The sequence below is a fragment of the Nilaparvata lugens genome, chromosome 1, assembly GCF_014356525.2.
Source record: "Nilaparvata lugens isolate BPH chromosome 1, ASM1435652v1, whole genome shotgun sequence".
Classification (NCBI taxonomy): domain Eukaryota; kingdom Metazoa; phylum Arthropoda; class Insecta; order Hemiptera; family Delphacidae; genus Nilaparvata; species Nilaparvata lugens.
Genome location: NC_052504.1, coordinates 45,067,271 through 45,088,564, shown reverse-complemented (window position 1 = coordinate 45,088,564; position 21,294 = coordinate 45,067,271). Strand labels below are relative to the sequence as shown.

At 36.2% G+C, this 21,294-nt stretch overlaps 3 protein-coding genes across 6 annotated transcripts in view; 2 read left to right on the top strand and 1 right to left on the bottom strand.

Annotated features, from left to right (window-relative positions):
• The window catches only part of LOC111056500, a 35,944-nt gene that overhangs the window by 10,756 nt on the left and 3,894 nt on the right, over positions 1-21,294 (top strand). The gene's annotated exons all lie outside the window — the stretch shown is intronic.
• LOC120352759 lies at positions 4,383-6,271 on the top strand. The gene is made up of 2 exons (XM_039434911.1): positions 4,383-5,280; positions 5,337-6,271. The coding sequence occupies exons 1-2, from the start codon at positions 5,237-5,239 to the stop codon at positions 6,034-6,036; spliced, it is 744 nt and encodes a 247-aa protein (XP_039290845.1). The 5' UTR covers positions 4,383-5,236; the 3' UTR covers positions 6,037-6,271.
• On the bottom strand, positions 14,176-21,207 carry LOC120352763. Of its 4 annotated transcripts, none has more exons than XR_005572097.1 (2): positions 20,127-20,375; positions 14,176-14,500 (listed from the first exon to the last, which is right to left on the bottom strand). XR_005572097.1 is itself a non-coding variant. In XM_039434950.1 (2 exons), exons 1-2 carry the CDS (start codon positions 21,140-21,142, stop codon positions 14,497-14,499), a joined length of 351 nt encoding a protein of 116 aa, XP_039290884.1. In that variant the 5' UTR covers positions 21,143-21,207; the 3' UTR covers positions 14,176-14,496. The 4 variants fall into 4 exon arrangements, 3 of the variants coding, with proteins under 3 accessions (XP_039290884.1, XP_039290872.1, XP_039290878.1); XM_039434950.1 differs by lacking the exon at positions 20,127-20,375 and adding an exon at positions 20,796-21,207; XM_039434938.1 differs by lacking the exon at positions 20,127-20,375 and adding an exon at positions 20,809-21,207.

Sequence of the window (21,294 nt, the reverse complement as noted above, 5' to 3'; positions counted from 1 at the left end):
TTTGATGTTGCATTGGTGTGGTTCAGGTCAAACCTCCTCAAGCTAAATGAGGAGAAAACCCAAAGAATAATTTTCAGTTTGAGGAATATTGTGGATCAGGAGAGAAGTGTACAACTTCTTGGTTTTCACCTTGATCCAAAATTAACCTGATCAGCAATGATCAATCATGAATGATTAATGAATAATCCATTTGTCAGCTGATTGATTATGAATAATTCTATAGTCTGATTGATCCTATCTTCAAAGTAGATTATATATATATATATATATATATATATATATATATATATTATATATATATATATATATATATATAGTGATATCAGAGTATGGAGAAATTCCGTTTATTTTCTTATTATCCTTGAAATGCAAAATTTCAAAAAACCTTGTTTATACATCGACGCGCATTTGAAAAAGGAATATTTCTGCCAAATCTCCTCCTACGCATTTGGCCGTAATCGCGTTACAAATAGACAGATAAAAGCAAATTGAGTTTAAACATAGACCTCAGAGCAAGTACCTTTATTCCACGTTAAAAGTATTATAAACCCATTTCTATGTATAACTTATTTATGTGTAGTGGCATTATAAACAATAAAAGTTCACCGACAAAACAGTCACTCTTCACATAGCTCATTTATATCTATCTGTAGTGTTTGTATTAATAGACTATTGTAGCCTATAATGTTCATTCAACAAAATTCTAATACCGTATATTGGACACCATGACTCAAGGGTAATGCAATAAAATCCATTTTTTGATATGATGATCTTTCTATTCCCTTATTATGCTCAAACAACCATAAAAATCATTATAATACTGAAAAAGAAAAATTTAGTGCAATATTTATATATTATGATTTCGAATGATTATGGATGATTTTGATGTTTTATCGTGACAGGTATCTATGACAGGTATCTTTCTTCCCAGAGCCAACGAAATTAGACCCAATAGTGACAGTGTTATTGACAAGCCATTTAGTGATAACAGCTGACTCATCCCTACTAATAGTATCACTTATTATAATTTTTTATAAAGATTGTCTGGGGTGAGGGAAGTCTTGCAGTTTTATTAGCAATATGGGATTTTTATTACTCATAAAAGAGTTGTAAGTCGGTGAGGTTGGCGAGGATACATGCATAGTGATTTTGAATCAGGCAAAACTGCTTTTCAGTTCCACCTACAGATGCCAGCACTGATCAGAACATTAGAATACATCGCATCCTATACTGTACAGTATGCCTGAATAGTATAGTTATATCCAATGCCTTTTAATCTCTCTTCAAAGCTCATCAAGCTCTGTCATTCATTTTCTAAGTCGTAAATTATTTTTTACAGTTATATGAGGAGGCACAACAGGCTTATGCCCAAAACTGTCCCTTTTCAAATTATACTACAGTCCAAATCAAAACCTAGGTTAAGCTACTAACACTTATCAAAATAACAATTTATTCTCACTTCAATTACAAATAGATATACCTACTATGAATTTGATTTAGAATGATATACTATGTTTGCTACAATATTTGTTAATATAAGTTACGGAAGCCTCAGCTGACGTCTTTCACTATCTCTATGGAGACAGCTAAGATTATGATGTTGATTAAATAAACAATCATTCTTTGTCTGAGTTTGAATGAGACGTTTTATTCCTATCTACTTAACTGGTGCCGAAACCAAAATATTATCTAGTATTTTTAGTTGAAGTTAATAGGAATTTTCGGATAGATTTTGAAAATGCCAAGGAGGAAAAAGGAAATTGCATCAAATATTGAAATTACCGGGAAAGAACCACCACTTATGGACGTGAAATGTCTCATGAATTTGATCGGATCAATTCAGGAGTTCCAAGGAGAGGTAAAAGAACTTAGTCTATTCTTGGAGAGAATGGATGCCATCCATTCTCAAATTATTGACAGCAATTTTGATGAATTAACAACTACAAACCTGCATTCGTTTTTCTTGTCTAGAATAAGTACATCAATTATGGTTGATTTGGGAGTATCGTTCAGTTCATCTTGGGAGGATGTTAAAAAAGCCCTTAAAGAACGTTATGCAGGTGCAAGGAAATCAGTCTCTGCAATGGCAATGAGAGTGTTGGAATTGAATCGTGATTTGGGAGAGTCAATTGGTAGTTTTGCCAATCGGTTATCGCAATTGGTTAAAGAATTGAAATCGAAAGTTTTAGATTCGTGTAATACTAAAGAGGAAGGGGTATGGAGAAATAAAATCTATGAAGAGTTATCAATGGAAGTTTTGTTAAGAGCAGCTTCGGAGCGAGTATGTACGAGTGTGAAAATTGCAAAACCTCAGTCTTTAGAAGAGACTATTCAAATTGTCAAAGATGAGGAGTCTTATTGGAAAGAAGCTAGTCATAGACACTAAAATTGGAGAGTGGTTGAGAAAAAGAGAAGATATTCACTTAATAGTAGAACCTCTCCTGTTTATGGTAACAGATCGAACCAGAAATGGAGAACTGATGTAAAGGGATTGGTTACTAATGGGAAAGGAAATAGAAAGGAAAGAGAAGGGAAATTAGCACGAAACGAGTGTTGGGAGTGTAGGGAAGAAGGGCATTTTGGAAGAGAATGTCCTTACATTTATAGAAAGGAAGTTACCCAAAAAAAAGAATTTTGGAAGAAGAGAAGTCAATGCTTTGAGGAGGAAGGAAAATCGCAAAAAAATTTGGAAGGTAGTTCTGATGGAGAGAGTTTAACTCACTCCTCAGATAGTGAAAATAGCTGTTACCGTTATGAAAGTCAATATCGAGAGAAAAATGAAAAAGACTGGCCTGAATTGAAGGAAAATAAATCAACCAAATTATCGACAAAGAAAGGTAGGAATAAAGATTGAGGATTTCGGATGAGGAATATAGGTAGCAAGGAACAAAAAGTGGATTGCAAAAAAGGAGAGCTACCTATATTTTATGTGAAGAGTTGGGATGTTTATTGCTTGTATGATACAGGATCGGACAGTACAATAATTCGGAAGAAGCATTAATAAAAATTGATCATAGTTTGAAAATAGAAGGGTGTTCTTGTGAAATGTCAACTTTGACAGGAAGAAAAGCTTTAAAAGAGGAAGTAGATTTAAATCTGTTTGGATTGATTGGTTTTAAAAAAATTATGAGAGTTCATGTATCAACAGAAATAATGAACAACAAGTATGATGTGATAATTGGTTGTGATATGATGAGAGATCTTGGAGCTGCTCCTATCAATATAAATGGTCAATGGATAATCAAGTTGGGGGATAGAAATTATAAATCGAAAAATTCAATTGCTAAAGAAAAACATTTACTAATGGGTTCCATTGTGAGAGGAAATTGTAATGAACAATTTATAGACAAGGAACAAGAAAAATTAGCATTCTATATGCTGGAAAAGTATAAGGACACTTTATATAATGAAGGAGAGAGTCTGACAACAACAGGGAGAGTTCAGCACTCAATTCAATTAAAGTCATCAAAACCAATATTTATAAAAGCCAGAAGGTATCCACATGCAATGAAAAAAATCATTAGAGAACACATTAAGGATATGCTAGAACAGGGCATTATAAAAAAGTCTATCTCTCCATTTTGTAATCCATTATGGGTTGTACCAAAAAAGTCTTCCCCTGGAGAACCGCCAAAACATAGGGTGGTTGTAGATTTCTGAGTTTTAAATGATCAAACAGAGTTGGAGAGATATCCCTTTCCAAGGCTAGAGGATATGATTGACAGAATGGAAGGAGCTAAAGTTTTCAGCACTCTGGATCTAAAGTCGGGATACCATCAAATAAGAATGAATCCAAGGGACATGGAGAAGACAGCATTTAGCTTTGAGAGAGGACATTATGAATTTACAAGGATGCCTTTTGGGTTGAAAAACGCAGTACCAACGTTTCAAAGGCTGATGGATGAGTTTTTAGAAGACATAAATGAAGAAGCAATACAAATCTACATGGATGATATCATTGTGTTCAGCAAGAATCTCGAAGATCATAAAGCACATCTCACACAGTTATTTGAAAGAATAAGGAAGTTTGGCCTTAAGCTGTCAAAGGAAAAAACTAACTTGTGTCAATCTGAAGTGAAATTCATGGGTCATGTGATTTCGGAAAGTGGAGTTCGTCCTGACAGCCAGAAAATTAGTGCAATAAAAGACATTCCAATTCCAAAGAATTTGAAAGAGATAAAAACATTTTTAGGCATGGTCGGCTATTATAGAAAATTCATTCACAAATTTGCACAGATGACTGAACCATTAACAAACTTATTAAAAAGAGGTGTGAAGTTCCACATATCATCAGATGTTATCCAAGCAGTTGAAAAGTGTAAAGAAGCAATTTGTTCAACGCCTATACTTCAGTTTCCAGATCTTCAACAACCCATTACATTAACAACAGATGCTAGTGGGGAAGCAATAGGAGGTGTACTATCCCAAAATGAGAAACCGGTTGCTTTTGCAAGCAGGAAACTTACTCCGGCCGAGAGGCGTTATAGTACAATTGAAAGGGAATTTCTTGCTATTGTATGGTGTGTTGAGAATTTTAGACCATACCTTTACGGAAATGAATTTGTGCTAAGAACAGATCACATGCCACTTTTATGGATGAATAAGCTGAAAGAAACATCCGCCAGGATAACCAAGTGGAAAGAAAAATTGGCTGTTTACTCATTCAAAATTCAACACATTAAAGGAGTAGATAATGTAGTTGCTGATTGTTTATCTCGGAATATAAATCCTCTACAAGTGAAGCAAATTAATTTGGAAGTGATGGAAAATTGCATTATAAATGATAAACGTAATCAAATAATTCTTGAAAGACAAAACTTTGGAGGTATAACAAAAACTACCCATCGTTATGGCCCAATTCATACTTATACAATTACAATTGGCCCTCAGGCGACAGATGATGAACTGAAACATACAATAAAGCAGTTGATGGTAAGGGGGAAAGTTTATTTCATATTTTCCAAGGAAAAAGATTTTATTGATAAAATTAAGAGCTTTCATAAAGATGAATGCTGGGACTCAAAAATACACTTGATAATTTGTGATAGACAAGTTAAAACAGTTGAAGATAGAAGAGAACAACAAGAAGTTGTAGAACAATATCACATTGGAAGGACCAACCATAGAGGGGAAAAGGAAACGTTGCAACACCTGAAACGGCAGTATTATTGGCTGAATATGGCCAAAACAATAAGAAATGTGCTGGGAAAGTGTGCAGCATGCAATATAGCAAAATATGACAGAAAGCCTTACAAGACGCCTCAGATGGTCACACCTACTCCCGCAAGACCAGCAGAAATAATTCAAGTTGACATTTTCTATTACAATAAACTGAAGTATCTTACTACAATCGATTGTTTTACAAGGCTTGCTTCTGCATGGATTTTAAAGAATAAAACAGCCAAGTGCATGGAACAAAATTTACTAGCATTTTTTGGGCTCTTCAATACCCCCAACATGTTGTTAATGGATAAAGGAAAAGAATTCGACAACAATCGGATCAAAAAACTTTTAGAGGAACTTGATATCGACAGCCACTTCACTACAGTAGGACATCCGCAATCTCATGGAATGATGGAACGTTTACATAGCACGCTAACTGAACATTTGCACTTATTAGAAGTTGATAGAAACATCTGTGGGGAAGAAGCAATGGCAAGAGCTATTCTGGCATATAATAGTAGCATACATTCTTCAACAAATTTTTCACCATTTGAGTTAGTTGAGCATCCAGAGGAGCATAGAGAAGTGGAGAGAAAAATCATGAACGAGAAAGTTCGGAGGACAAAAAAGTATAATTTGGAGGTGGCTGAAGACATGAATAAAATAAAAGTAGGTGACATAATCTTCAAGAAAAATCATCACAAGAGAACGAAATCGGATCATAGATTTGTTGGACCATATGAAGTGATTTATCTACTACTTAGGAACCGAGTGGAGGTAAAAAAGCAACACAACAATGGACGAGCTAGACATGAAATTGTGCATTTGAGTGAGATTAGAAGATCGAAAAGGAACTATAATGAAGATGAGTAAGGAAAGATTTCCAAAATGTTTTTATTATGTTGTTTTCCATGTTTTGTTTTTATGAGTTCTATTTACATCTCTATAATAGAGATAGTGAAGACTGGAGGGGGGTAGTTACGGAAGCCTCAGCTGACGTCTTTCACTATCTCTATGGAGACAGCTAAGATTATGATGTTGATTAAATAAACAATCATTCTTTGTCTGAGTTTGAATGAGACGTTTTATTCCTATCTACTTAACTTATACTATGTACTATTCTACACTAACAGCATCCAGTTACTATTTTAGACTTTCTGAAGTAAACATGTTCTCTAAAAAAGATAAATAAACGAAAATGAGTTTTCCTTGCTGAACTTTTCTTCTCGTGAGATCCGCTGGATGATCCCACACATGCACCCGTTCACACTCTTTCATTATGGTATCGACAGATGACAGAATTTCCAGCTGTTTTTCCAAGGAATTTCAGCCACTCAACTTATTATCCATTTATAAGTCTTCACCAAATTAGAGTCAAATATACCCTAGGTTGAGATTATCTTACTTTAAATTATAAATGATTTTATTGCCTTTAAGCCATCAAATACAGCAATTGGTTTGTCAAAGTTTACAAGGTACTAAAATTGGTTTTTAATAAATATAGAGTTCAGTCTATCAAAATACAGAAATATCACAGTAAGATTCAGGTACTTTTGTAAAACACATTGATAGTCCTTTCAGGAACACATTCATTTCATACATAGGAGTTTGTATCAGAAAATTATATGTGCCCCGGAGAAACTCCTTGGTTGGTAGAGACCTAGCTGCTGCCGGAAGCCTGTTGAAAAGTCTGGCATTTAGGTTGCTAGGGCTATTCCTCACTCTGCTCAGCCTTGTGAATGGAATGTCGACCTGGTACCTGCCTCTGGTGTCAAAGTTGTGGATGTCACTACGCAGTCGCATACTCTCCACAGAAATCTTGAATTTTTTCAGTGATACGAAGATGTAGAGGCATATCACTGTCATGATGGATTCGGCACAGAAGAGAGGACGACAGTGGTCAATAATTCCTGAGCCAGTAATAATTCGTATGGCCTTCTTTTGAAGCAGGAGAATTCTATTAACTCCACTAGCTGCACCCCAATGTTCAAGGCCATACAACATGATTCCTTGGAAGAATGAGAAATAGGCTGTCTTGACATAGTCCTTTGGCACACTGAGCATAAGCTGCCTTAATAAGAAAATCACCTGTGATAGTTTCTTGCAGATGACTTCAATGTGGGGGTTCCAGGTTAATTTTGGATCAAGGTGAAAACCAAGAAGTTGTACACTTCTCTCCTGATCCACAATATTCCTCAAACTGAAAATTATTCTTTGGGTTTTCTCCTCATTTAGCTTGAGGAGGTTTGACCTGAACCACACCGATGCAGCATCAAAGGACTCACTCATCCTCTCCGTTAGATCTGTTGAAGAGCTGCTCACATCAAAAATGGTGTTATCATCTGCACAGGCTGCCAACCTATTACCTAGTGCACAAGGTAGATCATTTGTCATTATTATGAAGAGCAGGTGGCCGAGTATGGTCCCTTGTGGGACCCCATGTGGAATAGCCTTCATTGCAGAAACCCTACCATTCACCTGGACCACCTGGCGACGACCAGATAGGTAAGATTTCAGGAGTCCTAATGAGACATCAGTGACCCCATAAAACTCCAACTTGCACAGCAGAATCTGGTGGTCCACTGTGTCAAAAGCACGGCTCAAATCACACAATGTCAAGCCTGTGAAACCCCTGCTCTCAAAGCTCTGAAGCACGACCTTCAAGAGACTTTCTACTGCCTGGGTTGTTGTTCTTCCAGCCCTAAACCCGTACTGAGCATCCACCAACAGTCCAGCACTCTCAAAATACAAGCATAACTGTTTCTTGATTATGCTCTCAAAGATTTTGGAGAACACAGGTAAGATTGCAATAGGCCTGAAGTTACCCGGTAGATCAGTTGAACCCTTCTTGTAAATGGGTACAGTCTTAGCAATCTTTAGTAGAGCAGGAAAAACACCCTCCACAATGCATGAGTTCAAGCAGAAAGTTAGAGGTACATGGATTGGAATGATGACTCTTTTTATGAGATTCACCGACAAATCGAAGAAGTCCTTACTTTCAGAATTTTTCAGCTTACTCACAACATCCAACACTTCTTCACAAGATACTGGGCAGAGCACAAATTTTGTTTCTGGCCTGGGCATAGCATTTAGGAACTGCATGGCCGAAATATAAGGGGTGTTAATAGAAGCACGAACTGTAGCAACTGAATCCACAAAGAAGGAATTGAAGATATCAGGCTCTATACGTGTGGTCCTCTGCTGAGAACTCATTTCTCTCTTGATCACCTTCCATGCTGCAGAGCACTTATTTTGCGAGGAGTTTATCTGCTGGGCATTCATTTATTTTTGGCTCTCAAGTGTTTCTCCTTGAAGTCCTTTTTCAGTGACATATATAACTGTTTAGAATCAGCTGTCCTTAGATTGGTGCTCATAAGCAAGAATGACCCAATTCTTGAGGACAGTTAATTCTTGACTCATCCAATGCAGCCTTGTCCTGTTCTTGGTCCACTTTTTTGCAGTCTGTAGCCTTTCTGGAAAGACACTGTCAAACAGGTACTTGAAATGGCTGAAGAATTTATTAAAGCTATCTTCTGGAAGACCAGGTGTCATAATTTCGTTCCAATCCACCAGATACAGCAGATGTTTGAAATAGTTTATCTGACTTTCAGTAACTGGACGCACAAGTACCTTCTTAGGGGAACTACTGGAGATGTCAGAACAGGTGTCAGACAGTGTCAGACATATAGCTTCATGATCACTCAAAGCATAATTTTTTATAGAAACACTGTACAAACTCTCTGGTAAGTTGGTCACCACATTGTCCAGACATGCATCCATCCTAATAGGCTCACTCACAGTGCAGTACAGGTTCAATGACCTCATTGAATTGACAAAGCTGATTGTATTAGTAGCTGAATCATCAAGGAAATTGAAATTGAAATCCCCGCCCAAAACAATGTGGTGGTTGAGCATTCTATTGAAGATGTAGAGAATGACAGATTCCAGATTTCCAGGAATTTGGGTCACCATTGGGTGAACGGTATACACTTATAATTATTAGCTTGGGCTCCAGCAAAGTGACACAAGCCAATTCAAAATGAAGCTCCTTACAGTGGTGATAAATATCCAGGTTCAAGTGTTTTGCTTTGTTATGGTCCAGTAAATCCTTTGACACAAAGATTGCAACTCCTCCATGTTTATGTGTGATTCAACTAAAAGAGCTAACTAGTAGATAATCTTCAAAGTTTACCATCTTCAGCTGGTCCTCACATAGCCAGTGCTCAACAAGGCATAATACTTTATAACTCCCCTTACAAGTTGCCAATTCAATATCTAGTCTTTTAGCTAAATTAAGACACTGAACATTGCTAAACAGGACATTGAAACCGGGGTCAGAAACTTTAACACCGTTAGGCCCAGATTCAGAACTATACTGAGTCTCAAGAAAATTATTGGATCCAGAAGCTAAGTATTTTCCCCTTTTTGTAAAGCCTTCAAGTTTAAATTGCTGTTATTGCTACTTTGCTTTCTTGTAAAGTATTTTGCTACATGAGTATTTTTTGGCCAGAAATCTGCCTTATACACAATATCAAACTCACTATCCAGAACACCCACCTTGAATGAAGCATAAGAATCTGGGTGATTCGAGACAAGTTTCTCAACAGTAGAATTACTAATTCTTTGATTCTTAAGAAATTCTGAAAGGCTCTCACAAGTTGTACCTGGTATGAATCTTGAGACAAAAAGAATTTTTTGTGGTCCCTAATCGATAGATTCTCTACACCAATCAAACTACCAGTAATAAAGTTCTTGTTTTTCCTGGTATTAGCATTACCATTTGATTTCGGAGTAACAGAAAGTTTAGTGTTCAATGCAGTTTCTTTCTGCAGTTGCAGATTTTCTTTTCTAAGTTTGTGTCCTTTCTTCCTAACCACTGTAGACCAGTTGTTGTCAATGGGATCTCCAGCATTATTTTTTATGGATTGTCAGACGAATCTAAGGGTGGGGTGGATAAGGAATAACTTTTATCAAGGTTCTCAGAAACACTCGTCGATTGTTTTGCATGATGAGAGTTTAGATTCAAAACACTTCCGCCAACGTCAGAGTTCGATTGTTTGTGTAAATCGATGTCAAGTCTACTAGTACCCATTGTCGATAATTCATTGTCAACAATATCGATCTTGACCATCGATCTTCTACGATTTGATGTTGATGACATGACCTGCAATAATTTAGGTTGTTGATGTTGTTGTTGCTGGTGCTGGCTGTTTTGCTGTTCGACAGGTCCGTTCATGCATCTTTCAACACGTTGCGAATGCACAGGCATATTATTAAGTTTTTTGTCCAATAGATTTTCTACTTTCGTAAGGAGAGAATCCTTCAACGAATCAATTTTTACATTCAATTGACATATCTCAATTGATAGCGCCAGAATATGGTCGGCACCAATTCTACGAAGCTCGCCTAACCTTGTTTCGCAGGTTTTACAATGCCACTGTACAGTTTTGCCGAGATATTGTATTTTTATATAATCATCCGATGAAATTGAAACACATGATGCGTGGAACCATATATCACAAAATGCCTCACACATCAATGCCGGTTCATTATCATTAACCACTAATCCGCACACACCGCACTTGTATTCAACACCATCATCCGCCATTTTTTTTATATAGCGCTATTGGTTGACATTCAGAATAACTCTACTTCTGAAGTCCCAGATGAAATTTAATTACTTAATAATCTTGGTTTCAAGATATTACCAATTGTGTTCGAATTATCACCAATATTTTATAGCTCCATGTACCAGATTTACTAAACAAAATATTCTCCAAGTCCTAGCACTCGTCCATACTCGTTTGAAATACTTGGTTTGCAGAGGGGTGTCATTTATATTGTATGGAATTTCAAATTTGCAAGTATTTTAACGTTTGATCTTTTGGCATAGGCTATCTTGGGAACTTCCGGGATAATTTCTATCCTTTCAATGTCCTTCAGTGAGTTATCCCTGGGTTGAGAGCTAGTGCAATCAAATATTCATATCATAAACCTACTATGTTCCAAATTTCGAAAAAATCGTTAGAGCCGTTTTCGAGATCCGTTGAACATAAATATTTACCCATATAACAACATAACCAGATAACCATATAAATATATATAAATATACAGGAATTGCTCGCTTAATATAATAGGATAAGTGAGTTTTCTATCTTGGAGAAAACAAATAACAGTTTTTAAGAGTAAATTATGATTCAACTAAGAGCAGATACTTATGGATGAGAAAACTGCGTGAGGTCAACTGTTCGCAGAACTACTAGTTACACTGAATGGTATGACAAGCTGTAATGGTAACACATCTCCTAGAATAGAATCACTTGAATTTCTGTCAGATGTATGGAAGACACAAAATGAAGTGGAGCAGTATAATATTGGAAATAAAAGGTGAGTAAGAGATTAGAAGAGCTACAAGAAGGGACAGAATTGCAATCAAATATAGGAATAAAAGTCGATTTGAAAACCTGGAAGCATTGTATGTGTCCAGAGAGAACCCACACATAGAATTGTATTATAAAATTAGAATATAGCTAGCTAGATGTTTTAAAATATACACCCAGTAGGAATAACGAAAGAGTTACTTTCTGTATCTGATGTTTGTATAATAATATTATAAAATAAAGAAAATTATTGTAACCTTGTATGATACCTATCCAATTCCCAATAAGATGAGATTGAAACTCAATTCTCAAAGTCAAGTATCATTTATTTGGAAATGAACTCACTGCAAGTGGATGTGAGCCCCACTTTCACATTTATCAACTTGAATGTCTACAAGAGAGGTATGTGTTAACTCAGCTTTATACTCAGGTTTACTTAGACTGCCTACATTTGGCTCTCACTCACTCCTACAGTGGGACATTTTGTGGTAAGGGAGCAATAATGTCACACAGACTAGTTGGAACAGGATTTTGATGCTGATAAAGACTAGTGGGTGTCATGTGACAGGACTATGATGTGTTCTTTTGAATAAACTACTCTACCTATCAATGTAATGCATGAGAAGTAGGTTTCAATTTATTTTTCAAAGTTACAAAGTCATTTTTTCTCAAGAGCTCCTGCAATTTTCCCAGAAATGAGATTCATGTCAGTTGATAGGGCTATTCAGAGTATAAATTTGAAGAAAATCATTAGAGCCATTTTTGAGAGATACATTATAGAAATTCAACAAAATCCATTTTTCTCAAGAGCTCCTGCAATTTTCCCAGAAATGAGACTCATGTCGGTTGATAGGTCTTATTCAGGGTATAAATTTGGAGAAAATAATTAGAGAAAACCGTGAAAAGCATGGTTTTTTAGTCATTATCTGCCATCTTGAATTGAATTTGTATTGTCAGATCCTCATAGTATGGTACCTCAATTTTTGGAACCTATATTAATAGGACAAGCATGAGTATTGATAAATTTGGATGTCATTTGAGTAGAAAAACAAGAGGCTGAAGAATTATATTACAGAATATCGTTGAGTTTAGCAAAAATATTTATATACCACAGAATGCTGCTCTCAATAATATGAAACGATGGATGTATTTAACTGATTCAAACTTACTCCACCCTCTTCAACAAATAAATTCAAATTTTGGTATGAATTCACCCGATAAGAGTGTTCAAGAGAATTTTTAACACCTAAGTAAGTCCAACATTCCTTCTAAAATAAATTATTAACTGGAAATGGAAAATTCTCAGATTTGTACAATCATATCAAGAATACAAATTTTTGGTTGAAATTCATTTTCAAATTAATAAAAAACTTGTAAAAAAAGTACTGATCTTAATTAGTCATAGTAGTTTACAAAATTATAATACAATTATAAAACAAACATTTTTCCCTACTGAAATCTAAGGTTAGTTAGTTCTTTAGAAATCACTTAGAAATCAACTGTTAGCTCTTTCTTACCAAGAAAATCAATAAGTTCAGTTTGAATTTTGATGAGTAGTTTTGTTCAACTGTTCAACGAAATTCAGAAGTTGTTTCAAAGAGTCAAAAAAACTATTTATACTGTGGGGACTCCAACCTGGGGCTTCATATTGATAAGCTGCATAAGACCACAAAAAATTGCTTGAGAACGAACATGTTGATCAAAACGAACTCATAAGTTTGCTATCACTAAGTCCATCACTTTGAATCATTTTATAAATAATTGGATTGAACTTACAATGAAAATATTATTCAATAACTGCAAATTATTAATAACAAGAAATGCAATAACAAGCAATTAGTTGGGTCAAGAATGAAGATTTAAAAATAATGTAAACAATATCAAATTCACAATGCCTTATTAGGAGATTCATTTAAAATATCTACATTACTCAAAGTAGCTCTTGGTAATCATTAAATCTATCACAACATAATAATAATTACTAATTTTAGTGAAGTTGTAACTTATTATCTATTCTTGTGAAGCAAATTTATGAGTTCGTTTTGATCTACATTTCCCCAAGCAAATATAGTGATGTAGTTGATAGCGTTGCAAACTCTAATCTGGAGTCTTGTGTTCATATCCCAGGGATTAGAGAAATTTTTCTGTAACTTGAAAATCCAATATTATACAAATATAATTATGATAAACATAATTATTATTAAATAATTGAATAGAATACTGATGTAAATAATTGTTAAATAATTAAATTATAAATAAATCAATTGGTTTTAATTATAATTATTATTATATAAAGTGGAACAATTGAATTAGGCCACCTCTCTTAGGAAGGGGGAAATTGAATTAGGTCACACCTCTTAGGGGTGTGGGGGAGGGAATTTAATTAGGCCACACCCCCTAATAAAAATATTTTCCTCAGTGTTTAATAGAAATTCTTGCTGTAAACATCTCCTCCCTGGCCTATAAATTTACAGGGCTCATTCCAACAGAGAATTCAGTCGGGGCGGGGTGGTGGTTGAGATAACATCTCTCAACCTTGACCTTGACCTTGGTGTTGAATGGAGGCTCAATGGGTACAAAACCCCTACTATGGTAGTCAAGAAAGAAGTAATAATTAAAAAGCGAATAAAGAAGAATTGAAATTTATAGAGGTATTATAAACATTCACACAGCCCACCACTAAAGCTGCAAATGCCAGCCAACTTACACCAACAAAAGCCGTCTGACCTCCGCCTCGAAGAGATCACGCCCATCAATGGCCCGGACTGTAGCTGGAAGATCATTCCACAGCCTACAACCTGTGCCTGCGAATCGAAAGTCGTCGTTCCATCAATGGGGAAAGCCAACAGCAAGTTCTAGAATATCCTTACAACCCTTAATAATATAGGCAGGGGGACCATCAGGACCAGCTGAGCAAGTTGCTTTTAGCTTATCAACCGTAGAGCTGACCCAATCATCTGAAATAGAAGGGATAATCAGCGTATCAATGTTATAAGTGGGTCTATTGGTATCAAGGTGAGGTAGGTCATTCCCGGAGAACTCCAGCTGTAGGTGAAAAGTAAACACAGAAAAGGATAGTGGTTGTAATAATAATAATAATAATAATAATAATAATATTTTATTCTCAAAAAAAGTATAACAAAAACAATGTAATACAGTTGAAAAACGTCACAGATAAATAACATAATAACATTAAATATCAATCTTAAAATAAAACTCTAATAACATTTAACAATTCATTAAATTTGCAAAATTTAGATAATAATTTTTTTCACTCTAACAAGAATTCGTCAACCTCATAGAAAGCCTTCTTACTGAGAAAAGAATATAGTTTTGTTTTGAATTGTTTTTCTTCAACAATACTTCTCAAATCAGCCGTAAGTTTCGCAAAAAACTTTTGTCCCCTATAAGTAGGTGTTTTCTCAAATACACTCAGGCTATGTCTCTCAACTGAAATGTTATTCCTTCCTCTAGTGTTATAGCCATGAATATCTGAGTTAACTTGGAATGAATTCAACCTATCCTCCACATGTAATATTGATTTGAAAATGTACAATGATGGAACAGTTAAAATACTTAGGCTACTGAAAGACTCCCGACATGTCTGTGGAAATTTGAGCCTCTCCAGGTATCTTATTGCGGACTTTTGCAAAACAAAAATTCTTTGAATGTTTTGCTTCGAGGTACTCCCCCATAATTCAATGCCATAAGCAATGTGGGATTCAATCAGTGCATAGTAGACACTTTTTGCTGTTGTTTTAGGCACCTGTTTAACAATATTTCTAAATGCAAAAAGTGACCTACTCAATTTCAATGATATTTTGTTCACATGATCCCCCCAATTAAGCTTGGAATCCATCGACAAACCTAACATGTTCACAACAGTACAACTTTCAATGTTCGTTTCACCAAGTGTTATGGTGGGGTGAAAAGGACGATACTTATAATCAAAGCTGATGACATGACTTTTGTTTGAATTTATAGTGAGGTCTGAATCATTAAAAAACTGCACAACCTCATTTGCCATGTTATTTGCCTCAATCTCCAAGTCTATGAGATCTGATCTCTTAAATAGCAAGGTACAATCATCGGCATAGAGAGTAATTTTATCAGTGACAGGAACATTGAATTGAATATCATTTATATATAATATGAAGAGTAATGGCCCTAAAATGGAGCCTTGTGGTACACCTCGTGTCAATGGTGACTTGGCTGAGTTTACTAACCCATTAGGAGTAGATACATGTGTACTGGAACCTGTTGCTCATGTATGATGCTATCAATCTATTCGCCACGCCTCTAATTCCGAGCTTTGATAACTTGTATAAAAGAATATCGATATTGACACTATTAAAGGCTCTTGACAGGTCCAATAGGAGCGCAGTTACATAATCACCAGCATCAATCCCTTTCACGACTCAAAAAAATTTACCGCTGCAGTGATTGTTGACTTTCCCTTCATAAAACCATATTGACAATTGAAAAGCAAATCGAATTTTAACAGATAACTCATAATTCTATCATGAATGAGCCTCTCAAAAACCTTTGACAACGTATTTAAAACTGAAATAGGTCGATAATTATTAATATCCATAACATTACCTTTTTTTAGGATAGGAATCACTTTGGCTATTTTCAATAAGTCTGGAAATATACCTGTCTTAAACATTGAGTTAATAATGAATACCAATGGTTCTGCTATTTCATGACAACATGCCTTAATTACTGACACCGGGATTTCATCTGGGCCCACAGCCTTTTTAGCTTTTAGGTTTTTTATAACTCCCACAACCTCATTGACATTTGTGGGAAAAAGAAAAAAATTTTGGAACATTCTTTATGACTTTTCTTTTTCAATGATTCTTGTGCTGCAGAGTTTTCATCTGCTGGAGCCATGGATACAAAAAAGTGATTAAAACTTTCAGCTATGGACTTGCTGCCTGTAATCATTTTGTTATTATATTCAATTTCGGTGGGCATTGATCTTTTTTTGTTACTCCCTCTAAGTCTATTCACAATCTCCCAGCTAGACTTGGTTCTGTTGGCAGAGGAAAGTATATATTCACTGAAATGTTTTTTCTTTGCCTCTTCAACCTTATTGTTATAATGCTCCTTTACTTTTTTAAGTAGTTGTATGTCTATGTCCACTCCTTCACTAACTCTCGTTTTTGCTATCTCTAGAAGAGATCTCATTATTTCTATCTCCTTAGTCATCCACTGACCTTTCAAACGTTTTCTTAGCCTATTATCATTTAATCTCTTGCTGACTGTTTTGACCGGACAATGTACCTTGAAAAGATAGAGCAGATTCCTATGGAAATTTATAAATTGTAGATCTGGATCGGATTGGTCATAGACCGCCCTCCAGCTCTCAACACTTAATGCCTGTCTCAAACATTCTATGTTCTGTTCATTACAATCATGCGCACCTGTTGAACTCTTTTTCTGCATCCTGAAATCTTCCTCATGAAATACCGAGAATACTTGAGCTGTATGATCAGATATAAATGTATGCAAAACACTAACCATATAGCCTTCTTCAGGTATATTTGTAACTACATTATCTATAGCTGTAGCACTATTTGCAGTTATTCTGGTTGGAATATGTACAGTATATTAAGATAAACCAAATTGATTTAAGGTATTTAATAAATTTCTTTTGATAGGAGAGTCGTTTAGAATATCAATATTATAATCACCCGCCAGTATTATATTGTATTCAATGGTTACAAGCAAATCATCCATCATCGACTTGAAATTTTCAAAAAATAAATTAGAATCACCATTTGGCGAACGGTAAACTCCTACAATAACAAAAATCCTGTTTCTCAACCTGAACCTTAACCCACATGCCTCAATATTTCCCTCACTACAGAATTGCTCCACATCCAAAGCTCTCGAACGATCATTGACTTGTTCACTCACATAAATGGCCACACCACCTTTAATCATGTGATCTCTACAGTGATTAGTTGAAAGAAACATATTTTTCAAAACAATACAATCGATTTCATACTTTCTAAGACCCATGCTCTGTTATTACCAATACATCTGGGTTTTCATCCTCAATTAAATCATTTAAAAAATGTATCTTGTTAGCAATACAATCTACATTTTGGTGAATTACTTTGAAACATGACTTTAGAGAGCCTACTGAAGCATCATCACAGTGATCAATGCGAGATTCATCTCCTCCTATACTTGGATTCATCTTTCTTTTCGTCGAATTTTGACAAGGAATAATAACTAAATTACTGAGGTCAACACCACGATTATGAGAAGCATTGTGTAACTGAAACCTTCTACCAGTGTGTGACTGACTCATTCTAATTGGTATTTTATAAGCAATATCCTTCACTAGATCTAGAGTCCTAAAAAACCACAACCTTCCAAAGAGTTCTGTCGTTGTAGTACCTCAACCCCCACACTTCGAAAACTATTAAGAATCTTATCAGCAATAATGTTCTTTCCAATGATGTTTAGATGTAGACCATGGCGAGTATAAAAACGCCTACCTATGCCATACACATCAAATAATTCTACACTATTAAAGCGACTGACAAGCTGCTTCAGTTTTTCATTAGCCTGAGATATTGCTACATTAATAGATGAAAACACAGGAAGATCATATCTGCACGGTATATTTACAACAAAAACCCGAGTATGTTTCAGCTTTTCAAGTTGAGCTTCCATTCTTTCGAGGTAGCCTTCTCCAGAGCCGTTTGAAAAGTCATTCGTACCACCAATCAGAACCGTGAGATCACGCTGAGACATGGATCCGCATTCCTTATCACACTCCGAAATAACTGAGCCGAAACGTGCCCCAGGCTTCAGAATACTAGTAACTCGAGCATCGGTCCTTTTTGAAATTAAATCGTTCAGTCTCCTTCCTTGGCTGGCGGAAAATGATTTAATTACACCATCCGCATTTTGTCGTCTATTCAAATTACGCGCCGAGCTTAAGACAACTCTTTCACTGTCGCGAGGAATTGGAGAAGCAACTCTTTCCGAACTCTTATCAGAGTTCATATACTTTACATGGTTCGCAAATTGAGTTTTACGCTTTCGAGATGTTGGTGATTTACAGATCCGTAGCTTTACTGGAGGTCCGTGAACAGTCGTGGGTGAGTCTGATTCATCTACAGATAACAATGAAAATCTGTTGTACACTTCAATAGGACTACCAGTGTACTTATTCGACGCGGCACATAAATTGTCATACATTGACCTCCATTTATCAGCTTCGTTCCTATGTGCTATTAACTCATTCCTTAAGGCATTATTGTCCGCCTCCATTGTTTCAATAGAGATTGACATGGTTCCAATTTTCTCACTTAAAAAATTATTCTCTTCTTTTAACTTGGCATTACTCTTATTTATACTCTGACAACTTTCGCATGGTTGAATAAACGCTTCGGTGTTTATACTTTTATCAACCAGAGTCACACTGGAAAGAGAATTTGTTGAATTTCGGTTATCCAATTCCATGGTAAGTCTCTGAATCTCTTCAACTAGGGCAGACTGACTCGTTGTAAGCTGTTTAATTCTCCCTAATAATTCATCTTTGGACTTTAGAATATCATCATCTGTCTGAGAACTGGAATCGAAACAGACAGGCTTCTTCAAAGACCCCATGAAAGAGTCCAATGATGCTCTATTACACCTTGGTGGCTGCCTGACAGTTGAAACTGGACTTTTAATCGGAGTACACAAGAGATCTTTTGGAACTGGGTGTGATGCATGCTTCTTATGCTTATCTGTATAATTCTTCACGCTATCAATTTCTAAAGAAGTAGTAACAGAGGCAGGGCATCCATTCGAGCAACAACGCCAGCAAATATCTCCACTAACGAGAGAGTGGCTTTTCCAAAAACAATAGCCCTTATAGTACAAAGCCAGGTTTTGCTTTGATGTTTTGTACGTTTTTAATTCTGAATTCATCATTTCAAACTAGGCGTAACTGAAAAATGGATAAGAGTATGAGAGACAAAGTGCCTAGAGATCCAACAAGGCAGGATCAAAATCGGAAGCTCCTGATAAAAAGTAGGAAGAGGCAACTGGCTCAAGAAAAGGAAAACAACTATAATAGAAACCGTTATATAGTAGCTGTGCAAATTTATAATAAATGTCAAGACACCGCTAATAGGTATGAATCATGTCCCAAAACAAGACGTCTCAAAAATCAAGATCAGTTCAAGACGAAAAGAATTCAAAATTTGGCGCGGTTCTTTCCTTCAACAACAGCTGTTTACATCGTGTTACCAAGACAATCAATGACGCCAGGAACCGGCAACGTGTTATCTTATCAACGTGTGACTGTAGCACCTTATCTTTATCTATTGAGGCGAGACAGTTTGCCACAAGAGATAATAAGCTCACCTTCCACCCTCAAGCTCATCATCAAAAACAATCACAATAACAGCACTTGAGTATCATCCCGCGTTAATTGAAACAGCTGACTTGTTTTAGGCTAGCTCACGATATTCGAGGTTATGTGTTTCTAATACCACGAAAATAACTGCACTACAGACTGGAAAATCAAATTCACACATTCACACGGTCAGACAATCACTAGTTACTCACTTTAAAACATAAATTTGGGTTAAATAGGCTAATTTTACTATTTAAAACAACTACTTGGAGACCGACGAAAACTGAGTCACTCACTTCCATTATCGACAGACTGTATTTGTATTGTATTTGTAATAGTTGTTTTAATCAGTAAGGTTTCGTACTTGACTGTGGCTTTGCTAAAGATAAGCTGTGTAGGCCATCTAACATTAGCGGCAAAAAGTACCCCGCCCCTCCCCCCAACGTTCGCCTGACACGGAGCTGTCTCTATCGTTTCTAAAAACCTGATAACGAGCATCAACCAGCTCCCCATCATTTATCTCATCATTAAGCCATGTCTCAGATAAGGCGATAAAATCGAAGCACTCAGCCGAGACAGACTGATAAAGTGCTTGAGACTTTGTACGCAACCCTCGCCTATTCTGATATATTAAATTTATAACATTACAATCATCCACCATTCATTAATAACTCAGACCAGACAAGGACACAATAGAGAGTGAGAGACAAAAATATGAATGAAAAAATATGGACATTTTACAAGACAATAGGAGTACAATCTATTATTGGTGCAAATAGTAAAAGTAACTAGCAATAATCAAACACAGAAGCAACAGTAGTACAGATAAAAATGGAATAATAGTAATAACAGTTTGTCGATTTGTAATCTTATCTACCTACTTAACGGAATTACCTGGATCAACGTTCGCAACCAACACTGATAGTTTAGCAAGGTCGCTATCAGATTTGATAGTATGAATCACAGAGCCCTCTTTTTTTCTCATCTTGATGTTGCCAGTTCTATCGACTGTCACAAAGTAAAATTGTGACGAGAAAATGATTAATGATATTATTGAAAGACGCTCGGCTATCAGCAAAGCTAGCTGACCGCGGAGATAAGGAGGGTACCGATGGCGCACCATCTTCCGTGCATCGAGACGATTCTTACCGCCTCTGGCGAGGCGAAACTCCATCCCCTCTACTTTGGGAGAGTATATAAACGCCGGACGAGCCCCAGACAGCAGCATTCCGCTCCCTACCTTCCTGCTCCTTGTACAGCGGCTCGTTGGCTGCCGTACGTCCCTGACCTCCTGTCCTTGTACAGCGGCCCGTCGGCTGCCGTACGTCCCTGACCTCCTGTCCTGGTACAGCGGCCCGTTGGCTGCCGTACGTCCCTCTC

Bases quoted from the DNA above. Each gene is read 5' to 3' on its own strand.
- LOC120352759 (XM_039434911.1), top strand. From the start codon at position 5,237: ATGACAGAAAGCCTTACAAGACGCCTCAGATGGTCACACCTACT. The intron at 5,281-5,336 runs CCCGCAAGACCA...CAATAAACTGAA, and splicing joins CTCAGATGGTCACACCTACT to GTATCTTACTACAATCGATT.
- LOC120352763 (XM_039434938.1), bottom strand. From the start codon at position 21,142: ATGCTGCTGTCTGGGGCTCGTCCGGCGTTTATATACTCTCCCAAAGTA. The intron at 14,501-20,808 runs GTAATTCCGTTA...CTTCTATTTCAG, and splicing joins GGTTGCGAACGTTGATCCAG to ATGATTGGGTCAGCTCTACG.